This window comes from Plectropomus leopardus, chromosome 16 (genome assembly GCF_026936395.1).
Source record: "Plectropomus leopardus strain MGB_pleo_1.0 chromosome 16, ASM2693639v1, whole genome shotgun sequence".
Lineage (NCBI taxonomy): Eukaryota > Metazoa > Chordata > Actinopteri > Perciformes > Serranidae > Plectropomus > Plectropomus leopardus.
The window spans coordinates 4,968,371-4,993,269 of NC_142191.1; the positions used below are offsets into that span (position 1 = coordinate 4,968,371).

The 24,899-nt window shown below is 42.2% G+C and overlaps 2 protein-coding genes across 3 annotated transcripts in view; both read right to left on the reverse strand.

The window, feature by feature from the left end:
* LOC148186798 (uncharacterized) overlaps positions 1-16,225 on the reverse strand; it is a 38,760-nt gene extending 22,535 nt beyond the window's left edge. Inside the window, exon 1 of the mRNA XM_088089067.1 lies at positions 14,377-16,225. Within this exon, the coding sequence (XP_087945193.1) occupies positions 14,377-14,423 (47 nt within the window). The 5' untranslated portion in view covers positions 14,424-16,225. The remainder of the gene's footprint in view (positions 1-14,376) is intronic.
* Positions 16,226-16,377: 152 nt separating this feature from the next.
* The window catches only part of bcl11bb (BCL11 transcription factor B b), a 46,179-nt gene continuing 37,657 nt past the window's right edge, over positions 16,378-24,899 (reverse strand). For both annotated transcript variants that reach the window (XM_088089066.1, XM_088089065.1), the window contains exon 3: positions 16,378-23,005. In XM_088089066.1, coding sequence (XP_087945192.1) covers positions 20,964-23,005 — 2,042 coding nt within the window. In that variant the 3' untranslated portion in view covers positions 16,378-20,963. The remainder of the gene's footprint in view (positions 23,006-24,899) is intronic.

The following is a 24,899-nucleotide window of genomic DNA, read 5'->3' on the forward strand; positions in this document are numbered from 1 at the left end:
CGCCACCTCCTCCACCTCCTCCTCCTCCTCCTCCTCGCCACACTCCTCCATTCTCCACCCTCCTTCATTTTCCTCACCCCATCCATTTTGATTCGGGGGCCTGTTGTTCGCCCACGTCTAGGTGAGGGATTTTTACATCCCCGGCGTGCTTGGAGGAACTCCATATGGCCGGGATCAAAGGTGTTGCTGGGTGCATGGTTCTGCTTGGTTGCCAGCCACCGCCGTTAATTAGAAAACAAGATCAGAGGCGGTATTAAAATCCAATTAAGCCCGTATGAACAGATTGCCAAGTGATGTTCACTAATGCATTACTGAGCACCATGCAAATTTTAGTGGCAGCATTTGGCTTTATGTTACGTGTTTGTGTCATTAAGAGTGTGTGTGTGTGTGTTTGGGAGTGTGTCTGTGCACGTGTCACTTGCTGGCTATCCGAGGCTCTGTGACATTGCCTGATCTTTTTCCTTGATGCACGGCTCTAATCTCATATAAACAATCAGCCAAAGCTCCGCAGAGCAACAACACCTATCCACACAATAAGATTGGATGATATTGCTTCTTACAATTAAAGCATAATTGAGAACGCTGAATTATTGATCCATCATAATTGAGTTCTCTTCATTTGATTTGTATGAGAATATGATGCACAGAAAATCCTGCAGATTTGGATAAATTGCCTTGAGAGCATTCGGGATTTGATACAAAGATGTATAGCCGCTCCATTCGGTCTCCACTGGCCACTCAAAGACATAAATTACAAGAGGGACAGGAGCGCTCCATTTAAATCATTTTAAAATTTGAGATGGCTGTCAGCAGATATAATTAAACCATGTTAAGGAATTGGATGAGGCACATTAAAATGCGTACATAAAATCATTCTGCACAATAAGTGCCAATTTAGTCCACGAGTTTCATTCGCCACAGCAGACAGACAGGGCATCTGTACCAAAGACTGACAAGTGGATGCAGCTGGTGGCCTATGGCCCGAAGCCTCCACATTATCACAGACGAGGGCTGTTAATGTTGGGCTGAATGGGGCCCCTTTTGAGATACAAAATAGCATTCTGATTAGAAAGCCAGGAAATACACATCTGAAGTGCCGGAAATTGTCACAATGCAGAACGGCGGCACATTTGGCACAGTCTCAAGCTGGGTATAGAGGAATAAGATGTTAATGAAGGGATGTGCCTCTGTCAAGCACGTTTAGATCTCTCATATAGCCGCGCAGTTTGTCTCTTTCTTCAGGAAGCGTTCTTCAGGTCATGGGCTGGGTCAAAGTTTTCTTCTTTGTGCGATATAAAGTCGTCTGAGGTTTGCACAGATGATTTGAAGCACGCTTTGGTGGTATCACGGTATTACGGTTTACCGGGGTATTTAGAATTCCTGAAGGTCGGGCTGTGCGATATGACAATATTTTGTCTGACGATTAAAACATTTCTATCATTTTATATTGTGCTGTATCGTTTATTTCGTTTACATCATCTGATAACTCTTTGCGTCTGTTAGTGTGGCCGAGGGGGCGTCTACACAATGCAACAAAAAAACAACAGACATGGAGGAGCTGGAAAGCAATACTGCATGCAAGGATTCAGCATAAGACACTGACACAGACCGGCCTACTCACAACGAGAAGGAGCTCGTACCCAAAAGAGGGGCGACTTCTGTCGTTTGGACGTGGTTTGGGTATGAAAAGTCAGAATGACGTGTGGGTAAATATACTCAATGCATTGTGGCTTGTTCCACGTGTGATGCATAAAAGACTTTATCACAAACATCAAGTATAAATTGTCTTGTTTTTTTAGCCACTGGCATGAGACTCGCTTCGGCGTTTCGTTTTCTTCCTTCTCTTCTACGGCTCTCTGCCTCTCATAGACAAACACACAAAAAGCAGGGCTTTTGCAGAGCTCTGGACAGTGATTATTTTGATTGTAAATAATTGTAATTGTGATTCACATCATGCGGTTGCATAATGTGAATCACAAAAAATGTGAGCGCACATTAGCAGGTGTTCGGCTAGCAGCCCGTCTGCAACATGCTAACAGAATCGGAAAAACACTGACACACTCCAATCCTCACTGCTAGACACTACTAAATCCTCCTAAATCTTACACACTGGATCTTTAAGTTTAAGATGTTCTAAAATGACCAGCCCCATTAACTGTATTACAGTACAGGCAGGTCACACAATTTGACAAGAATCATGTCTAACTGTTCAGATACATGCGTGTTTAGATCTTGTTAATGCCGGCCTCTAACAGCACTTCCACAATCATAAACAAATTTCCAATGTCAGAGTAAAATCATGAGAGTTTTGTTTGAGTTGTGGAGCGCTCTTGTGATGTCAATTATTTGGTGTAAGGTGGTCATGAAACTCAGTTCGAGCTCTAATTTTCTCGTCTTTATATTCAAACAAAATCAAACATGTTTAATATTATAATATATATTTTTAGTCTAGACTCGTGCAAATAATAAAGTTTAATGATGTGAACATTAACAACCAATAGCTGCTCTCTCTGCAGCACCAAACAGGAAGCAGCAAACCAGGTAGAGAGTTATGAAGTAAATAACTGCATATTTAACTCTATGTGTATCTGATCCACCAGTCAGCACTTATTTTAGAGAGAAATTTAAATTTTTTTTAAATGGTTCCTCTAATTCCCACAGTCTCCTCCGACTAAAATGGTGTAGCTGACCAACAGAGGCTGGTGGCGAGTTTAATAAAACAAGTTTGTGCACAAATTATGTTTATTTTTATGGAATATATAGATGCCGAATTGACAAGAATACTGTCGATACATGACGCCTTTTTTCTTGTGTTTCTAGAACTATGTGTTTTTGCAGAATTGTAAGAAATTGTTAATATGTCGTATTTCTTATAGGGAGTTTGGTGTAATATTTTCTACCAGAAGCAGGATGGGAAGTAAGCTTTAAAGGAATCTAGTTTTGGACTGTGACCCTGCAAGATCCCCAGTTTATGCAAAATGTTATAGTGTGACCAAAAACTCACGTCTTTAGATGTGAGAGGGTGTCAGACTTCAGTCCTACTTTTTGGTAAACGTCAGGATTTATAGATACAAAAACACAAACTTTAAAGAATCCAAAGCTGAAAATAAAATGTTGCACTACAGATACAAAACCGCACCAACTATAGAAATCTGCAATAACAATTGCAGAAAATGAATCCTTGAAACACTCACTGCTCAGGTGTCTGCCTGGTGGATCCACCGTTATCAGGAGTCTTGTTCTGATTGGTCAGGGCAGGTCACCTGCAACATATATAAACCTCAGATAGGGTCATGGAGGCACCTGAGCTGCTCATGATTGGCTGCGTGGTTCACCTCAGGGTAAGAAAACAGCCTGTGATGTTTTAACTGATTTCTGTTAAGCAGTTGTACTCGTATTTTGTCTGCTTCTGAACAGCGCTTTGCTCATGGTCATGATGACTGCTGTGAGTCACAGTTACCCCATGAAGACAGGTAAAGTACCGCTAACATTTGAAATAGTTAAAGATGTTTAAGGGTCTCTCACTACTCCTGCTGGTTCTAACTGGATGATGTCTTCTGGTGGATTTGCTCTTGCTGCTTCTGGTTCTGCTTCTAAAACGGGCTCAAAACCAGCTGATCCTAAAACTGCTCCTCAGTCCAGTTCTCAGAGAGGACCACCACCAGCAGCAGCCAGCTCTCACAATTTTGCTGCACCTATAGCTTCAGGATACGCTGGCAACTCGGCCCCCCCGAGTTCTCTTCAGCCTGCCTCTGCTAAAGGTAACCGGTGCTAATGTGATGCAGTGTCCATGTTTAACAACGTAACCTTAAATTATTTGCTTTAAATTAGTGCTGGAAGATATGGATTTAAAATAATATCATGATATTTTTAGGCTCTATCATGATACACAATATATTGCTATTTTGAAATCTTCTCTGAACTACTAAAACACAATTACTACATGAAATATAATAACAAAAAAGTAGCTACTGCCATAAAACAAAGTTACATGAACTACTGTCATCATTTTTAATTAAGATTAAGTTATGTTATAATTGAATAAACCAAAGCAGCTGTTTATTTTGAAGGGCCATACCAATATCAAACACATTTCCATTGCTGTAAAAAATCAACAAATGTATGATTCACTTGTTACGTGCTGCTAACTACATAAGTGTGTGTAGAGGAGGCTTCCAGGTAGCATGTAAACACAGGTGTGCAGGTACGGCCCAAACTAAAAAGAGGGCTCCCACACTAGGAGCTACAACAAGGCTAAAAATGTGGCGCTCGTGATGTTTTTCAAACACCTTGTCACATCAGGGCTTCAGGACACTAGGATTTCTTTGGATGAGCAGTATGGAGACATTTTGTGGGTTTCTATTTTTTTTACGTTTGAATCCTGGTCACAATTTATTTAAATTTAGGAGATGAGTGCAACGTCTTTTCCCCGTGATACTCAGGCAGTATTCTGTGGATTATAAAACTTCACCTGACTTTTTGTTGGCACGAGGGTGAGTAGATAATGACTGAATTTTCATTTTGGGGTGAACTACCCCTTTAAGCCCTGTAACGTGAACTCAACCTTGGTTTCATGAATACAAACCTGTAATAAAACCTAATATGCATTTCAAAGCAGCAGGCACATTTGTTTGTCAAACAAAGCTATATTTTCTAATGCTAATTCCATTTAAGGAGAGTCAGCTCCAGAGCTCTGCTACTCTGACACATAATGGCACAATGAATATGAGGTATACTTGAGCTTTTCCTGCTACGACAAATCAATACTTGCTCTTGGAGAACGGTCTATAGTTAAAATATAGCTCCGAACCTTAAAAATTTAAAGAGCATCAAATTACCTCCGGTAGGTTTATTAGAATAATGGTCATATGAAATCAAGTGTACAACTTGATGCTTTCACGGCCCTCTTACCCCCTGTGATGCATTGCTGATCTGTAATGATGTCTGATTACTGAATCAGGATGTGGCAGCGCTGCACTCCAGGTTCTCAGCTCCAGCATTAGAAAGACGTATGCAACATATTTATCTTCTGATGCAATGTATACATTAAATAAAACGCATGCATTTTCAAACACGCGTGGGGGGTCGAGGGGTGGGCGTCTGACTTTTTACTGCGGATAAAGGAGCATTCATAAACAAATCCCTGCGTCCTGGACGGCCGTGATGTATAGTTTAGTTTGAGCTGTGTCTCAAACAAGGGTGAATCAATACCCAATCTGTTACAGTGACATTGCCTGATGTCATTAATGGACAGTGGGCATCCTAATTCATATAACAAATCACCTCAGAAAGACTCTCCATTGATCTTTAATTAGAAGCAGCTGTTAATCACCTTTATGACTCTCCTCAGTGGCACCATAATGGTTTCTGTAGTGAGGCCACAGCAGTCTGTTCCAGCTAAAGAACAGCAGCATCAGCAGGGTGTGTTTACCGTCTGTGTTTATGCACCGCACCCCACGCTGGTAATGGATCCACTCTGAATATTTTGAATATTTCATAATTGTGATTTTTATTCAATTTATTCCTGAGAGAACAAGAGAATTACAAAGTCTTCATCTCCACTGTAACGACGTGAAATCCTCTTTTTTTTCTAATGGTCTTTTCAGGCATAGGGACAAACAATGACCCACAGGAGAGAAATGGCAATTACCTCCAGTAAGGTGCCCACTTCACACACCTGTCACAACACAGATGAACCCATCATAAAAGGCCGGCGGAGAGGGGCAAAACCGGGGGAGTTCTCCCTTGGTGACCCTTCAGCTTTCATAGTCTCCCCTCGTTTTCAGCTCAACTATTAAGACATAAAGGGGTCAGTCCCCAGACGGCTCCATCCTTCCCCCTCCCTCACACACTCATCTGACATTAACCCTCGCTCTGTTCTCTTACTGCTAGCCACTGAGCATTGACTTCACATCCCAATCACAGTCTGATTTTTGTTCTAAAGAAACAGCTGCTTCCAGGTTGCGGATTTTGTCAGTTATTGTTATTTTTGTGCAAACCAGAAAAAGTGTTGGCATTAAACAGTTTTGCAAACCACAGACGCGTTACACTGGCAAGTAACTGATACATCGAAAATTTATTCAGCAACAATGCTGTGGTTAACGGCTGTTTATGTGTAGACACAAAATAACACGTGGTTATTGTTAGGAATCATGTCCTGGCTTAAAATGACTGGTTTTGGGGGCACAATCCCCACTGGAAATGCAGCAATGTCTCAGCAAAAAAACAACCACTTTTTATGGCACTGTCCATTCTGGTAAAATAAGACATGATCCCTAAAAAATACACACTTTGGAAGCAAAGAAGCTGTTGAAAAAGAATCTATGGGTCACTAAGAAAAACCCACATTTGGGGATTTACATCGCTGCTGTCAAAACAGCCATGGGTCGCTAACAAAAATGACATTTTAGGGCTAAAAAGCTGCTGGAAAATCAGCTACAGATCTCTAAAAAAAAAAAAAAAAAAAAACCCACATTTGGGCACTAAAAATTCACTGGAAACAGTAACAGGTCCCAAAATACCACCTAAATACCACTAACATTTGGGGACTACAAAGACGCTGGAAAAAAAGCATCAGGTTTCTAAAAAGCACCACATTTTGGGGCTAAAAAGGAGCAGGAAAAACAGCCACGGGTCTCTAAAAGACACCCATGTTTGGGAGTTAAATAGCTGCTGGAAAAACAGCTGAGGGTCTCTACATATAACCCACGTTTGGCGCAAAAAAAAGCCACTAGAATAACGGCCACGGGTAGCTAAATACGACCCACGTTTGGGCACTGAAAGTCCACTGGGGGAAAAAAAGGTTTGGGTCCTTAAAAAACACTCATGTTTGGGGGCTGAAAAGTGTCTGGAAAAACAGCTGTAGGTCCAAAAACACACTCATGTTTGGGGGCTAAAGGCTGCTGGAAAAAGAGCGATGGGTCCCTAAAAACACTAATGTTTGGAGGCTAAAAAGCCACCGAAACCCAGTTTCTCAGAAACTCAGAAATGAGTTTGAGTGAAGTTTTTTTTTTTTAATCACTCTAATAATCCTGACTGGTAACTGTCTCTGTTACAACCATAAACATTTTTACTGAAATCAGTTTGAGACGTATAATACACGGTGCAAATCATTTAATCGTTTGAGTGATTTGAAGCGCTGCTCCAAAACATATTGCATGAAGCGCGGCAAAGCAAAAATAAATGAATATACATATTGCCATATGCTGCGATTTGGCATCTGGCGTCCTCCTGTGCGAGTTGATGTGAAGGTGGAATCTGGTTTGACTTAACCATGTGGCACATACAGGCCTAAACAAACATGTATTTCAGATGTCTGACTGTAAAAAAAAAAAAGAAAAGCAGATAAAAAGCAGCGGCTGTACGAGGAAATAATTTGCTCATAAAATTCATAGATCTTCATGCTTGAGTGTTATTCCTTCAAGTGTTTTATGGCTCCCTCTTAAGATAATGAAACAGAAATAAAATCCCACGGGGGGAAAGATCTGAGTTTTATTTACAGTCGTTCACATCAGTGTGATTTCCTTTGATGAGATTTGGTCATTTATTGTCAAATTTACTTATTTATCCGTCTAACCTCGCACGCTCAATTTGAAGTGCACAAAGAACAGCGGAGTCCTTTATTCTCAGCAGAGATTCCTCACATTTGAATACCTTTGTGGTATGAAAACCATATCATTAAGTACACCGCAGAAATAGAGGAGGCATCAGATTCCATTACCGTGTACAACTCTTGACTTTTTTTTTCCTCAGAATTCGCAGGATGTGTACAGACCAGTGTTAAAATCTACCCCCAGCCGTCGCAAACGGCCCAATTGCCTTGTGATTAACGCACAATAAAAGAATGTGATGGCTTAAAGAAGCAGCAGGAAAAGCTGCCCAGTGAAAGATGGGTGTACGGCACACTCTATAATTAAGCCAGTCTGCACTTGATGAAAGTAGATCACACTGGCGGGCCACGGCTTCACAGCCAGTTTGTTTTTACGACATAATTACAGTCCAAATCAAATGAGAAGATTTAATATTGCACCGCGACGAGCATGTGCCCAACGCCAACAATGACACTGACCCCCCTGAGGCGAGGTGTGTGTGCGCGAGTGTGTGTGCGGGGGGCAGGTCGGGCGTCAGGAAGCCGACAGCAGAGGAGCTTCCCCACCGCGGTAGCTATCTACCTGCGTCTGGGCCCATCTGGGAGGTCTGACACCGGGGGAATTATGCTGACAGTGGGACAGAAGAGAGGAGTTTGGAATAAAAACAGGAGGGGAAGAGGAGAGAAAGTTTATCTGGAAGGAATCAATCAGGCAGGCGAGGGAGAGGAAACAGAGAACAAAGAGCTGAGGAGTGAAAATAGATACAAGTGAGGTTACGACAATCGGAGCGAGTGATGAAGAGACTGGAGGACTTAAACAGGCAGACGGCGAAGGTGTGGCTGCGGCGCAAAGATAAATAAACGTTTTGCTTGACTGTGTCTCCATGGCGAGGTGACGGCCGGGTGTTTCGGAGGGCTTGTGCAGTCACGACCCGCCGAGTTGTTTGAGTGAAAAAGACGAGATCAGCTGACGGAAAATCAGCATCACATCAGGTGTCTAAAACAGCAAAGGAAACTATACAGTGTAACTGACAAACAACGGATTTTAGTTTTAGTTAACCCTTTCACACCAGAGCAAAGTGGCTTGATTTCTGCCAAAAACATGGGAGGGCAACAAGCAACTTAACAAGAGATGGCCCACAAAATAGCTAGAAATTAGTAAAAACTTACAAGACAATTACCAGAAAGAGAATAAAATAAATAAATTAATACTACTACTACAACTACTACTACTACTACTACTAATTATAATAATAATAATAATAATAATAATTATAATAATAATAGAGGGGAAAAATCAAGAAAGTTCTTTAAAAAAAAAAAGAAATATATTTGTATTCTAGACATTGCCTCCCTGTTTTTTTAACATATCTAATAATGAGAACCAACGAACAAATCAAACAAGGTAAAATATATATATATTCATAAACACACACACACACACACACATATACAGTATATGTATATTTATTTATTTATTTATATTAGCGGTCAACTGGTATGGGGCCGATACCGATCATTATTTAATTAGACCAGTAATTGATATTTGGTTACAATGAAAATAAAATGTTTAGAATTTGAAATATATAACAAATTGCAACACAAAACTTTTGTTTAATGTTTCCTAAATAAAAATTAAATAAATAAAAATAGCTCACTGAGGCTTTACAAAGTAAAAAAAACAACACTTTCTTCTTTCTTTGCACTTTTTTAAAAATTAATTTTATTGGCGATTACAGATAATCTGCAAAATGCCAAATACTGGCCATCTGCCCCAATCATCGGCCAGGCCAATAATTTGTTGACCCCTAATATATATATTATATATATATACTTTTAATGAATATAGTTTTCTGGTCACTTTCCCCCATTTTTTCAATAATCCTCCAAGCTACTTTTCAATTGCGGGTCATTTCTTGTCAAGTTGCTAATTAGGTTTTTTTCTGGGTTTTTCAAATGAAATCAAAACTTTTGTCTTCGGCTTTTGAGGTTTAAATGTTCATGAAGTGAACTTCTATCAATCCAGGTGTTAAAGGGTCAAAGAGGTATTTCACCGACATGAAGAAGCCAACAAAACTCTTTCGTCATTTGGCGATGTATCTATGCACTGGTTAGATGGAGGAAAGTTTACAGCAGTTCATCTCCACATACTTCCCACATTGTTTTGATACAAAGCCGGTTGAAAATCGGCGAAGTATCCCTTTAAGGGATTTTCTGTATGTAAAGGAGGCAATTATAGCAACCATAAGTTGTCATTTCTGTTTTGAGATGAGTCTCGTTTTGATGCTTGACGACATGGTTGTGCCGTAAACGACCAAAACCTCCCACCGAGTGGCTTCAGTGTTTTTCCTCTCTCTGAAAAAGTCTGCATTTCCTGTCCTTTAGTTACACGCTCGACATGACCGCAAAGCCTTTGTTCCTTCGGGTCAGATTCTCCCCGAAGAGAGGATCTTCCCAAGCCGCAGCTGTTGAGTGACCACGCTCCACCACACTGCTCTGTCTCCTGACCACCCCTCAAAATTGCTCTCCCTCCCTCCCTTTTCCCAAGAGCAGCCAGCTGGGCTGGATTTACTCTGGTCGCTGTGTCGCAGGGCGAAACTTAGTCTGCCTGCTGGGCGGCAGCGCCATTCGGCTGGGTACTGGTCAGGGCCGGTAGATTAGTAACTGGATATCTACAGAGAGGCCAGTGGGGCCTGAGCCCTGTGATCCAGTGGAAAGTCGGGTCTCTGCGGCGGGCTTGTGGTTCTGTGTGGCCCAGGACGTGAACCGCAATCCCTGCTGACACCCTGTTCCCCGAGGACGTGGTTTTACTCCAAACCATGATTTCCCATCTCCTGCTCCGCGACTCTCTGTCTGTGACTCTCGGGCCTCTGCCCAGCGCTCTCTGGTGAAGAGGATCCAGCACCTCCTCACCACTGGTGCTCCAGGCCACTTTTCTCCCACGGAGCCGGGCACGCAGGAGGGGGCCTGCTCCTAAACAAGCTTTAAAGAGAGCTTTGTAACCTCACGTCACATGTGAACTGTGCAGCATGGGCTGGTGGCAGAGAAGTGGCCGGATGGGTCTGGGAGCGCACATTTGTGTGGCCTCTGATTATACGGAGAGTGGCCCTTTAAAAAAAAAATACAGTTCAGAACGGGTCGAAAGAGCTGCCAAAATAAGTCTCATAATAAGATGCTTGAGGTCCAGATATGATTTGCAATTTTGCAAGACAAATACACAACTTTGTTCTTTAACTTGTCAGTTTGATTAGAAAAATATGTGTTATGCCAACAAATTGCATCTTTCACGTGTTTTAAATAGATATGAAGAGAGTGAGGGATCATTTGACATTATGAGATTTTTTTTTACCTTTTTTGAATCATTAAAGGGACAGTTCACCCCAGAATCAAAAATGATAATTTTCTCTCTTACCTGTCGTGCTATTTATCAGTGTAGATTGTTTTGGTGTTGGAGATATTGGCTGCAGAGATGTCTGCTTTTTCTCTAATATAGTGGAACTACATAGCACTCTGCTTGTGGTGCTCAAAGTACCAAAAAATACATTAAAAAAACTCAGCAATGTCCTTTTGCAGAAATCATGACCCAGTTACTCAAGATAATCCACTAGGGCTGCCCCTTGAAAGTTTGTTGTTTTCTTCTTGTCACTGTGCTTTTGTAGAAGTTTTGGTTCCTAGATTTTGCTGCAGAGTGAGCGCTCTTGAGTTTTACGATACTCTTTTGAACAAGCAGCTGCAGACATGCAGGCCGTCACACAGAGGGAGAGAGAGAGGCCGCACCATGAAGTGAAGAAGTGATGAATTTACAACTAACAGAAAGTTAATATGATTCAGTCTCCGGCTTTTGTTTGATATCTAGTGTCATTTGCGATCTGTCATTAGCACCCTTGGCTTGTTTGTAACATTATATGAATGCCGCTGTCACACTGAACGTCCCGCTGAGCCCTGATCATAATTTTACAATGTGCATTTTTCTCCCACCCAATAAAAACATGAAAGCAGCTGTATATGTCTTTAATTTTTGACTTAATTAAAGACAGGGCTCCCACACATTTATACAAATGAATTTTCAAAACTTTTCCATAACATTTTATCCCATTAGCCTGACTTTAAATAGTTTTAAATGAATGGGCCTCAAATGCGGTAGATGTGATTCAACCTTTTTAGAAAATCAAAGATCCTGTAGATGCCCCCCTGCCAAAAGTCAAATTTCATGCAGGTTAATTTTATTAAAGACACCATAAATTGATGCAGAAAATTTTCTCAACAAGAAAACTTTTTGCGCGCTGTCATGAGCATGAGCCTCTCCTACACAGGTAGATGCAGCCTCCTTTTGCGTAGTGATACAGTTGGGGTTTGTAGTTCAGCGGAAAGAAAATAGTTCCTACATGAATCTGTTCACAACAAGGTCTGTGGATGATCTTGAATAACCAAGTCATGAAAGAGACATTGCTGTTTTGTTTTTTTTGTCTGTTTTTTTTGTTTTGGTGCTTTGAGCACCACAAGCCGAGTGTCAGCTTGTTCCATTATATTGAAGAGAAGGCAAACATCTCCACGTCCGAGATCGCCACACACTTTGCACCTCACACCAAAAAAATCTAGGCTGAATAAAAAGAAAAAACAGTACAGGTAAGAGGAAAAATATGTATTTTGGATTCTTTGTGTGAACTGTCCCTTTAAAAAAAAAACATCTGCAGCCACTAAGCGTTTACTGAAAGTCATGCTATTGCAATTGTTGTGTCAATAGCTCTGCCATTGCTAGGATAAGAGCTGTGGGAACGTGACATCCTCTCAACATGCACATTTCTGCTGACCAGAAGACCAGAATGATCAACATGGCACCCAGATGTCAGCCTTCAGGCACACACACACACACACACACACAATCCCTCCTGCAAACACCAAATCCTCCAAACATCAGCGATTTGTAGCTGATTGTTTGATTATTTTCAGGATATTTTGATGTAATAATTACATTTTTACATTGATCCGTGCTGAATGTTGTGACACTGAGACACTTTAAGCGACGTTGTTTGTGGCGAGAGCTGGCAACCACAGAGAATTCCTCCTGATTCGACTTTCTCACACAAACCCGCCCTGCACAAGCCTTCTTTCCGTTCTTCATTCCTCTATCTCCACTCTATTGTGTCTCTTCTTCTCCTTTCTCTTGGAGCGCGCACACACACACACACACGCTGCTCGCGCACGGTTTCTGTTATGCTATCCAATGGCCTGGAGGCTCAAGCGAGGACAGGCTTGACTGCTGTTGGCCCGATATCAAGAAATACCTGATGGGTCCCCACACTCATGCCAGGACTCATTTATGAAGCATGAGGCTGTCAACAGCTACCTTCAGAAATAAAAGCTGTGAGTCACACTCTCGTCTGCATTGTTTTCAAAGAACAAGAGAGTTGTAGCAGCAGCAGTCGTCTCTGGAGGAACATTTTGCAAGGTGCTCTTTTTTTTCTTTTTAATCAATGCACTGGTGTAGTCGCACAATGTGAAATATTATTTGTCAGATTGTGATCAAGATTCAGCACCAACCGTCTATCTGTGTCTTGTCTTGCCCCGAAAACGTTAACTGCAAGCTGGAGAGATTCCTCACTGACAACATGATAGGTTTTTCTTAAATTTCAACCATAAAAACATCAAGCCATTACACTTAAACATCCACTGCAGTTTGCATTCAATCTTACGACTAAAAAATTACTGGGGGGCAGTTTTAATTATCTCTTTTTATTACACTGAACTAATGTTTTCTGGATTATACTCTATTTATTTGTCAGAAAATGTGACTGTTAATGCTGATTAAAATAACATTTTAATTTATTTCCAGCATTTGTTAAAGATACACTTTTAATTTGTTGAGGAATTACTTGCTTAATGGTTTTAAGATCACGTTATCTCAGAAAACCACTACAGCAATTTAAAGTTGACATGTCGGCCAGTTCTCACCCTCACTGCCTTGTTCGTGTGATTCTGATGCACAGGCACCGTTTACTGTCTGTATGAGACTGTAGATGGATTATTGAACAGGCCTATCGAGAACAGGCCCAGGGGAGCAAAGTGTCAGGAGCACCACCTAGCCTTCTCCTACAATAAGTCACTCACACATACTGACCAAGAGGAGACTCAAAATCACCACAAATTTCACTACATTAAAAAAAATCACTTCAAAAAGAGAAAAACAACCTCAAAAATACTAAAAATGTCCACAAAGAGACACAAAACAACCATACGTTACAAAAAGAGATTACAAAGAAGCACAAAATGCCCACAATAAACACAAAACTACCCCCAAAAAAGTCAAATGACCTCAAAGAAACACAAAACTAGCAAAAATGGCACACTATATCTACAAAAAGACACAAAACTACAACCAGGAGACAAAAGGAGACTGCAAAGAGGCACAAAATGACCATCATAAACCCAAAACAAAAATGGCTTAAAAAACACACAAAATTAAAATAAAAAGATAGACTACCAAAAAAAACTGACACAAAATGACTTTAAGGAGACATGAAATGATTGCAAAACGATATGAAACTCCCTAAATGTAAAATCAAATTTATAATAAAATTACTTTTTTTTCATGTGTATGAATGCAGCCAAAATTATCAAAAAAAAAATGAAGAACAGAAAGTGCATAAAATGATCTAACCTGACATTTCTTATAGCATCAACAACAGAATAAAGCAGAGGAGAGCCTGCACCAAGTCACGCGCACACGCACAGGTGTTCAGTAACATAACCATTATTGACACATTACAAGAGTTTGTTGATGTACTCACCTGTCACCTGGTCCCTCTGTCCCACTGCTGCCAACGTTTCCCATCATGTTGAGCTGAATGTCACTTCGGGGATTGTTGTCCAAATCCCGCTGTCCCCCGTCTTAGCCTTCATGGTGTTAGCCTCCGTGGTGTTAGCCTGCACTGTGTTAGCCTCCGTGGTGTTAGCCTCCGTGGTGTTAGCCTTCATGGTGTTAGCCTCCGTGGTGTTAGCCTGCACTGTGTTAGCCTCTGTGGTGTTAGCCTGCACTGTGTTAGCCTCCGTGGTGTTAGCCTTCACGGTGTTAGCCTTCACTGTGTTAGCCTTCACTGTTTTAGCCTTCATGGTGTTAGCCTTCACATTGTTAGCCTTCACTGTGTTAGCCTGGTTAGCCTCCGTGGTGTTAGCCTTCACTGTGTTAGCCTCTGTGGTGTTAGCCTTCACTGTGTTAGCCTTCGCTGTGTTAGCCTCTGTGGTGTTAGCCTCCGTGATGTTAGCCTCCGTGATGTTAGCATCCGTGGTGTTAGCCTTCACTGTGTTTGCCTCCGTGGTGTTCGCCTCTGTGGTGTTAGCCTTCACAGTGTTAGCCTGGTTAGCCTTCGCTGTGTTAGCCTCTGTGGTGTTAGCCTTCACTCCATGTTGTTAGCCTAGCCTGCACCTGTGTAACGTGATATCGCAGGTGCGTTTGAATTAAGTCATTTGCTAAGCCGGTGTTGAATAAGTGATTATTTAAAGAAAAAAAAATGCATTTTTTTAATCACATGGAGATATAATAATGCTAACCACAACCGCTGTTGCTAGCCACAGCCGGAGTGTCACCTGCCTTTCCGCATCCTTCCCACCCCGTCTCCGCCCCTTGACCTCCTGACCTCCGGCCGAGTTTTTTTTTTTTTATTGAACTTTATTGAAGATTAATATTCAATAAAAACTATTATATTCATTCAAGGGTATTATATTAAGTTCATATCATTCACATGAACTGACCTGCGCGAGGGCAGCAGTCAAATAAATTAAAATATGTAGACAGCCTCAAACAATTAGATAAGTAAAGGACAATATATAAAACAATAGGAAAAAAACACAAGTGGTCATTCAGAAATTAGATATTTATACAGATGTAGGGCTTTCTCCATATTGCAATATTTCAGTGATCTTTTAAATAGTTTTATCTCATAAGATAGTCAAATTAATATTATATTTTTCTTTTTTCTTCTTTTTTTTTATTCTCCATTTGAAAACCAAAATTTATATTTTCAAATGTTAGAATCTGAATATTTTGGTCATCATAAATAAGCCAACACTGGAAGGCATCCCCCCAAAAAATCCAAGTTAAACTACAAGAGAAGAAGAGACGTTCTGATGTCTGAATTAGAGAAAGTACAGCTTTTCAAAAGTAAATTAAATCTTGATTTAAGAAGTCATTGCATGGGTAGATAAAGTGGAATTACAGGTAAAAATACTCAAAAAACTATACAAAATTGACTTTATTACACTAACAAGACCAAATGTAATTCGTTACTTCCTCTCCTGCATTTAAAGGAAGAAAGGAAGCAAATAATGGTCAAATTCTGGAAAAACCCGTCATCAGCCTGCTTCTACTGTATAAATACCATACGTTTAAGATCTTTTCATTATATCTAAATTCCACAATAAATAATCAGTAATTGTAATAACTGTATTAGTTTGTGTTTGATTTGTGCATGTTTTGTATAGTTTTTAATAAAAAAATTAAAGTTCCACACCCTAAACTCAACATCAGATTAGACGTTATACTAAATTATTAGCAGCAGTGTCACATGGTTTGTGTCGATGGCAAATAAATGCATGATTCACTTGTCGAGGATTCAAAGTTTTCAAGGAATGCTGATTTAATTAACAACAGTGTTGTTAGAAATAGGCTGTAAAGCAACAATAAAGTTTTGTATTCTAGTTGTAACTAAAATTATTGTGTGTCGGGAACTGTTCCAATATAAACTGTGGTGGTGGAAGAAAACGAAGGTGAAATAATCAGAGTGAAAAGATGCTTCAATCATAGAGCAATTGCAACATTTATTGAAGTGTTGGCTTTCTTGTATTGATTTTTCAACACATTACAAAAATACATATATGTTCAAAACAGCAGATGTGTACTGTTCTGAAATCACTTTTTTCCACAATGATGCACTCCCCCCCAAAAAAGAACAAGGAAAACTATTTTGTACAAAGAGTGTGAAAGTGAAAGTCGTGAAAAGTGAAGTATGAAAATGCATTTAAAATTACAGTTGCAAGTGCCGTCACAAGACCTTCAACCAACCATGAGGAAAACAAAACAAAAAAAAAACAAAAACATGTTTGTGAATGTCTCGTAAAATTGATTTGGAAAAAGGATTTCCCGCACAAAGCTCTCTGCTCCCCTGCCGAAGGTTGTTCCTTTAGGATCATCTCATTCTGGTAATTATTTTCTTTTTAATCATTTTCGTTTTACATCCACGGAGGATGGCTTCACCAAACCAACAACAGGAAACTCATTTAAAATTAAATATATATTCAAAAAAAAAAAAAAAAAAACATTGAAAGAGACCAAAAGTCAATAATGGCACCACTCTTGATAGAAAAAAAAATAATCTGGCATGATTCTGCAATATTACATTTCAAAAGTTGTCTTCCCATTACAGTGAACAATTACAGAAACATGAAGATAAAATCCCTCCACCAGGATAATCATACAAAACTGCTATGGCATTCAAAAACATTTGAAAGAACATTGGAGAAAACAATACTTTATCATAATTTTTAAACACTTACACAGAGTATTTCATTAATGGCGTACTTCAACACTGTAAACATTTTGCAAGACTGAATGTCTGTGTGGGATCTGGGTTCAACTGTTCATCGTTTGCATGTGATATATCGAAGCTATCCGAATTTCGGGAGCAGGACCACACCTCAACTCTGTCACTTACTGCATAAAGTATCTACCTTTTGGCTCATTTATACGAACGAAAACTGATGTTTCCCTTTGTAATGGCACAGATGCAATCAATAAATGGCACTCAAGGTCAAAAGTTTCAGACAAACAACCCGCTCTTGCCTAAAACTCGTCAAATACCACCACTCACTGGACATTGATCTCAGTGGACGTTGGTGTCAGACACAGATACGGAGAGACGCCCTTTAATGGCAGTATGATACGCACCGGGCGAGTACGTTTTAGAGGCAATGGCCAACAACCCAACTCAGATATTGCTGCTTTGTTGGTGGACATTGGCGTTGGTGGACATTGGCGTTGGTGGACGTTGGCATCGGTGCCATCGGTGTCGGACATGGACACAGAGGCATCCTTCAAGGCAGTATGTTACACACTTGGCGGCAATATTTGGGGAAGATGCCGCCAACTACAGTGATACAAAGAGCGACAAAGTTTGTATATGGCAGGCGGAAGGGAAGGTGGATGGGTCAAACAAACTCCGGACTTTCACCTGGGAATCTACGGAAATCAACTTTATATTTATAGTATTTTACCTACGCTGTAAGTTTATTACACAATGCATGTATTTAAGTGTACAATGACACGTCGTCCATAAACATCCAAAACAGACACAGGAAGGTACCCAGCGTGTAATATATTAACGTATGTGTCCGCTGACAAAGCGGACATTCGGTATTCGACGAGTTGGGATGAAAACATGTCGCAGCAAACGAAGCGACGGTGGAGGAGGTCGTAATAATGTATCTTTTAACGGAGGCAATGTGCAGACGGTGGTGGTTTGTGACGCCATTAAATACATCACGACATGTGAACAGAGAATTCTTTTTACTATATTTACCGATTCGTTCTGTTCGTCCACGATCCCAGCGGGACTGCTCCATTTTGTCCATATCTGTAAGCTTCTGTAAGCTGTAAGCGGCATATTTTAACATGCATGTCCTTGACAAAGCGGCGGTATTTGACGAGTTGGGATGAAAACATGCTGCAGGTGGTGATGGTGAAGGCGTGAACAAATGCATCTTTCAATTAAATATACTGTGACATGTGGACGGAGAATTCTTTTCACTATATTACCGATTCATTTCTTTCCGCCTTTTTTTAAAATGTCTTCGTCATCTCCTACAGTCGTATCTCGCTCGAATTACGACCACACAATCTGTGGTGGTACTGCCCCCTTTTTGTTCAAAAGCTTTAAGAAAACATGCATAAATGTGGATGAAATCCATCTTTGTATGCAGCTAAAGTTGAGCGTAAATGAGCCCTAACCCTCTCCTCATGCTCTGCCCTCGTATTCTTCGCCTCTCCCTCCTGCCTCTCCTCCACATACACTTCTCAGGGTCTTCGTCGTGCCCTGGTGCTACAGCAAATTCCCTGTCAAAGCTTTCCCACAATGCATTTGGCAAATGAGCTACAAGCAGTCGGAGCAAAACTGTAAAACACATCTTGTTGACGGTGTGGTCCTTGCTCATGAATTTCATGGCTGTATGTCTCGTTTTGGCCGAACCGAGGTGAGTTTTTTCCTGGAATTAACGCACTGAGCATCTACATCAGGGTTTAGATTTTTTTGCTCTCATGTGCTAAAATACATAGAAGCCACTTCTGCAGAGTTGCTGTGTCCTTTCTTAAAATCACAAAAAAATGGGATTTGTATCCAAGGTACAGTTTCTGTCGAAACAAAATGGCGCAGATAAAACCTGACAATCATCCAAAACAGGAGGTCACACTTGAGGATGATTGTGACGATTGCAAAACTAAAATAAAAGATGTCGTCTCAATCTCCTTTCATGTGGCTTCTCCCTCCCTCTCACGCTCGCTCTGTCTCACTCTGATGGTCCGTTATAACATGTGGCCACTGTAGATGTGCATTTGGGTACAATAAAGAAAAAAAAACACTTTTCATATGCTTTCAATTTCATTTGAATGACTCTTCTCCCCGGTCAAGGTCTCGCTCTCTCTCTCTCTTTCCATCTGATTCTCACACTTCTTCATTTCTTTCGTTCCAATCTTTCACTTTGACTATCAGCATAGCCGCTGCTCAAGGTCGCCCGGCCGTCCCCCCAGTTGCAGCTGTGCTCAAAATTATCATAACTCACACAGCCTCTCTGTACCAGATTCATTTCAGGATGAACGATGCAGAAAATAAAAAAACGTAATCCCCAAAAGTCGCGAGCACGCACACTGTCTCAAAATCTGTTACTGCGAGTTAAACCCATATCACTTTGTGAGGCGAATGAACAGGCTTCCCTTTTAAAAGCCGCTCTAATGCATGAATCTGAGCTAGTGAACTGTGAAAAGACGCCGTCGGAGAGAGAGGCTTAGAGCACGCCGCGGAGAGAAGAACACACACGCTAACACGTATTGATATGAATTTCATTTGGAGCCATTTTGTGGATCCTGAGGGGGACACGGGTCAGAGAGAGACACGGCGGCGGTGTCGGCAGCAGAGGGAGGCGATTTAGAAAGCGTTACAATTGTTGAAGTAGCTTTAACAAATTGCCTTTGAGTTGGCACACGTGGGGCGGGGGGAGTGGGGGAGATAATCAAGTGATAAAGCAATAATGAATGGTAGTTACACTTAGCATATACTGTGGATGATGCAAGCAGCTGGTCTTCTGATTGTTTTAGGCCATCGTTCACGCGCAGTCGGGGCTACTTTAACATATCAAAAAAAAAAAAAAGAATATATTTACAAACCATAAACAGGACTGTTCTCCTTCTCACATCGATCACAAGTAGTCTTAACTTAGTCAACATATTAAATATGGTATTTTTAATCCTACATTGGGAATGTTCTGAGCATCAGTTAAGGGTTCCTCCTTGAAGTGCAACCTTTATTTACGTCCCGACTGATGCGAGGACAGCAATACAGTAACTGCATTTTGAAACTGTTCACATGCCAATATTCAAAAGGACAAATTCCCTGAATAAATTCAACTTATCAGGTCTTTAAGATAACAGTGGATTTTTAAAATCCAGCACGATGTTTTATTGTCAGGCTGACATTCAGTGCTTGTATGAGGGAGTGGATTGTAGTCCGCTGCTGCAGTTTATATAGAAAACAAATTTTTTTTTTCTTCGTTTAAAAAGCTGAACGCTTTGCACAATTTTACTCACACATGATAATAAGCTTCCTTAAAGGAGAGAAAAACAAATTGTATTAAGGGTGACTTCTTTCCAGTTATCGCATTTTTAGAAAAAAAAAAATGTTTTAGCACATTTTCAAAACTAACTCCATATGAAATCCCACAAAGATGTACCTGCACATGCCAAATATCATTACAAAAATCCAATAAATACAGAAATTATTGCACAGTAGAAAGGCTCCATGGATTCCTAACTGATAAAATCCTCAGACAGTTTGCCAAGAAACACCAAGTTGTGCATTCTAGACAAGTTCTCATTAAAGTTTCCCTTTGTTTATATTCTCAGGTGGCAGTTTCTGTGACAAGAAAAAAAGATGAACATCAATCAGTCTCAAATTTTTTTTTAAGAGAGAGAGAGAGATTATCCAGCCAAGCCCCGTAGCTGAAGAAGTGGTTATAGGGATTCTGTGTGTGTGTGTGTGTGTGTGTGTGTGTGTGTGTGTGTGTGTGTGTGTGAGTGTTGTGTACACTGTCGGCTGTATAACTAATGGTTGGTGGCTTAACCTCTGTCCGCCTGCTCCAGTTTGACCTCGCTGGCCATCAAATGTTCGCCGTGCCACTTCTTCATGTGTTTCTCCAGCGTGCTGTAGACGCTGAAGGGCATGTGGCAGATGTCGCAGCGGTACACCTCCTTCCCAAACTGCCCGTGGGTCTTCATGTGGCGCGTCAGCTTGGAGCTCTGGGCGCAGGCGTAGCTGCACAGGTCGCACTTGTAGGGCCGCTCCCCCGTGTGGCTGCGGCGGTGCACCGTCAGGTTGCTGCAGTTCTTGAACACTTTGCCACAGTACTCGCAGGTGTCGTTCCGTCGATCCTTAGAGCTCGGGGGCCGCCCGGGTCCGGGGCCACGCATGAGGTGAGGGGTGCTGCTGCCGCTGCGGCCTGAGGCGCTTCCTCCTTCCATTAGCTCCCCTGGCGGGGTGGAGAAGCGGAGGCTTCCTGTCTCTGAGGACGAGTGCTCAGAGGAGGTGGCAAACGGCGACTGGCGGGAATCTGTGAATCCCAGGAAGGGTTCTCTGATGAAGTGGCGTGAAGCAGCGTAGCCAGCCAGGAGCTGAGAGTAGACGTTCTCCGGGGAGATGAGGGGTAGAGTCGGGGGAAGCTCCAGCTGCTCCTTCTCTATCTTGATTCTCTTGTTGTTGGAGGGGCTCGGGCTGGTGATGGGGGTGGGCCGGCGCTGGAACAGTCCGGGAAAGGAGTCTGCTTCGGAAACGCTGATCCTGCCGTTCATCACAGGCCGCTGGGCCGTCTGCTCGTCCTGCTCTCGGTCCGGCTCCCTCTCGTTCTCTCGTTCTTCGCCCCTCTCCCCGCCGTCTCCGTTGGGCTGTCTCTCCAGGCTCCTCTTGTTGGGGTTCAGTCTCAGGTGATTGTCCAGGTGGTTGTACGGGTGCATGATGCCGACCCCGCCGCTGTCACTGACTCTGTCCTCGCTCAGGGGTTTCTCCTCCTGTCTGGGGCCGTTCTCCCTGTTCTGGCTGAACTCCTGCGAGTCCTCGCTTAGGTTGGAATCTGGCCGACTCCCGTTCCTCAGCTCTTCCTCCTCTTCCTCCTCCTCCTCTTCTTCCTCCTCCTCTTCCTCCTCCTCCTCCTCATTGTCCATCCCCATCCCTCTTGTATTCCCCTCCCTGCTCTTCTCCTCGCTCTCTGGTCCCTCCTCTCTGTTCCCCTGCTCTGGGGAGCCGCTCATGGACCCGGACTTGTTGTGCATATGTGTCTTCATGTGCCTCTTGAGCTTGCTGGCCTGAGAACACGCGTGATCACATAGATGACACTTGTACGGCCGCTCCCCCGTGTGGCTGCGTCTGTGCACGATCAGGTTGCTCTGGAACTTGAAGATCTTGCCGCAGAACTCACAGGATTTGGACTTCCCCGGGTTCTGATTCTGGGAATCGGGAGGGCTGGAAGAACCGTGTCCCCCCTGAGAGGTGGGTGGCTGCGGGGCGTAGGTGAGGAACGCCGGGGGCTTGGCGCCAGGCTGGAAAAGCGTGGGACTCAGCAAGCGGTGCATGGGCGGCACGCGGTTGGGCGAGAGAGGAGGCGTGGGCCCTCCGTTATTGGTCGTGTTGCCCGCCAGTTCTCTCAGACGTCGGGAGAAGTCCATGGACGGAGGCTCCATGGGGGTCATCCGCATCACCCTCTCAAAGGCACTGGGGTGCTGGGAAAGCAGCCCCATCTCCTCTGGGCCCAGCCGCTCTAGCGGGGGTCTCGGGGGCGGGGGAGGGCTGACAAAAGGCGGCGTCGCAGGCAGCCGGGTCTCCATGTACCCCGGGGGAGGGGGGTGTTCCCTGAGCAGGGGCGCAGCCATGCGGAGGAGGTGGAATGGGTTGTTGTCTCCGAGGAAAGTGGGGAGAGGGGAGCGGGGCAGAGCGTCGGCGCACGGCGGCGGAGGCAGAGCCATGCGGGGAGTGAGGGAGCAGTTGGCCGGGTGGTTGTCCAGGTAGATGCGGATGCCATGAGTGTGCTGGGCGTGCTGCAGCAGGAACCAGGCGCTGGTGAAGGTCTGCTTGCAGGTGGTGCAGATGTAGCTGGACGGCTCATCTTTTTCTGTGAAGAGAAGGAAAATCAACGTTAATGTTGTAAAATCTCAGAGCTCCATTCCAGGACCACTGTTGTTCTCCGTGTATGTGAACAATCTTTGTCATAATTTATCAGCTGCTGTTCTCCACTTTTATGCAGATGACACAGTTATCTATTGCTCATCCTCCTCAGCGGCTCAAACTCATTCAGTTCAAACTTGACTTCAACTCGTGTTACATGCAGACAAATCTAAATTCATGGTTTTCTCAAATGGAAAAAAATGAACATCTGATCTTCATAAGATTTCAGCTGCTCAAGGGGTTCAAATTTCAAATGGTCACAACATAGAAGTTAGGCATTATTTTTTATCAGAACTTGTCATTTAAAATGCAATACAAAAAACAGTAAAATACATAAGCATGTAGTTTTCTAGAATGATTTCAGTGAGAATTTGAGGATTTTATTTTTCCAGTCCTTTAAAACGGACTTAAATTCCTTCATAGTAATCAGCTCCGACAATTTCAGGTCCTTCTGTGAGTTATTCAGGGCAGCATATTGAAAAGCCTTTTTGCCAAGTTCTCTTCTAACCTTGGGGACCAACATCTGTAAAACATTGTGAGAGCGCAGACCATATTGATTTTGGTTTTCACCCATGTACATACACAGATGAGAAGGAACCGGCCCGAGCAGAGATTAGTGTCAGTGTTAGAGTCTGCAGATGGACAAAGATGACCATTAAGCAGCATCATGCAGTGTACAGTGTTGTACGCGATGCATTTAAACATTTGAAAACTGCTTTGATTTCTTTTGAAAACATGGCTAAAAAGGCAACAAGCAACTTGACAAGAGATGTTCCACAAATTGCAAGGTGACAAGAAATAAACCTGGCAACTTGTTTTATAAAGAGAGAAAAACTATTATGAGAGAATTTACAATAAGTTAATAATAAAATAAAAATATGGAAAATGTCCAGAAAACTACATTTATATTATTATTGTTAACTTTTTGTCTTAATATATATTTTATAGGTAAAGTTTTTACGTAATTCTCTACTAACTCATAACGTCTTATAACATCTTTCGGTGTTTTTGAAAGAAACCAAGCCAGTTTGCTCAGGTTTCAAAGGGTTAACTGGATGTTGTAACAATGTCTATGCTGCTCTTGGCCTGGTCGCTCTTGCAAAAGGTGATTTTAAATCTCTGAGACTTTTACCTGGTTTTAAATATAAAATCCAAATAAAATATGCAAAAAAATGTCTTTACAATGTTTTGAGTTTATGTAAAACCTGTGTGAACATGTGTGGAGTTTAGGGAAAATGAACTTTGTGCTTGAGTCTGTGTATGAGGCTCTTTGTCTGTGTATGAAATTTTGAGTGTGTGCATGTCTACAGGCTAATGCAGATGGCAGGTAGTGCCCTAAGGCCACGACACATTATGCTAATTCTAATGTCAGCTAGGCTTTAATATACAGATCCATCTCGTCTACTCTGTCATTTCCATATGGAGACAGGGGAGGCAGGAAAAAAAGCACTCCAATGGGGGAAAAAAGGAAATATGTGATGGGGTGGGGGGCGGGTGGCATTAGAGAGAAAGAGAGACTCACAAAAGGAGAGACAGGAGAGGTGATGGAGAAGATGTGTAAACAGTAAAGACCCCTCCGGTCTTAACGCAGCATCCACATGAAATAAAGCTCTACGTCACTGGTGTAATAACAACTACAGTGAAGTGATGACTGTAAACACACACACACACACACACATACGCAGAAAAACTCTGTGCCACTCATTGACAAATTGCCCCTTTAAATGGCACGACTTAATAAGGCTAAATGAATCTATCAGTCACGACGGCACGGCCCTGTCAGCCCGCTTATGAGTCATAAAAAGAGCCTCGGTCGGGATTCATCTAATTCAACACAGGCC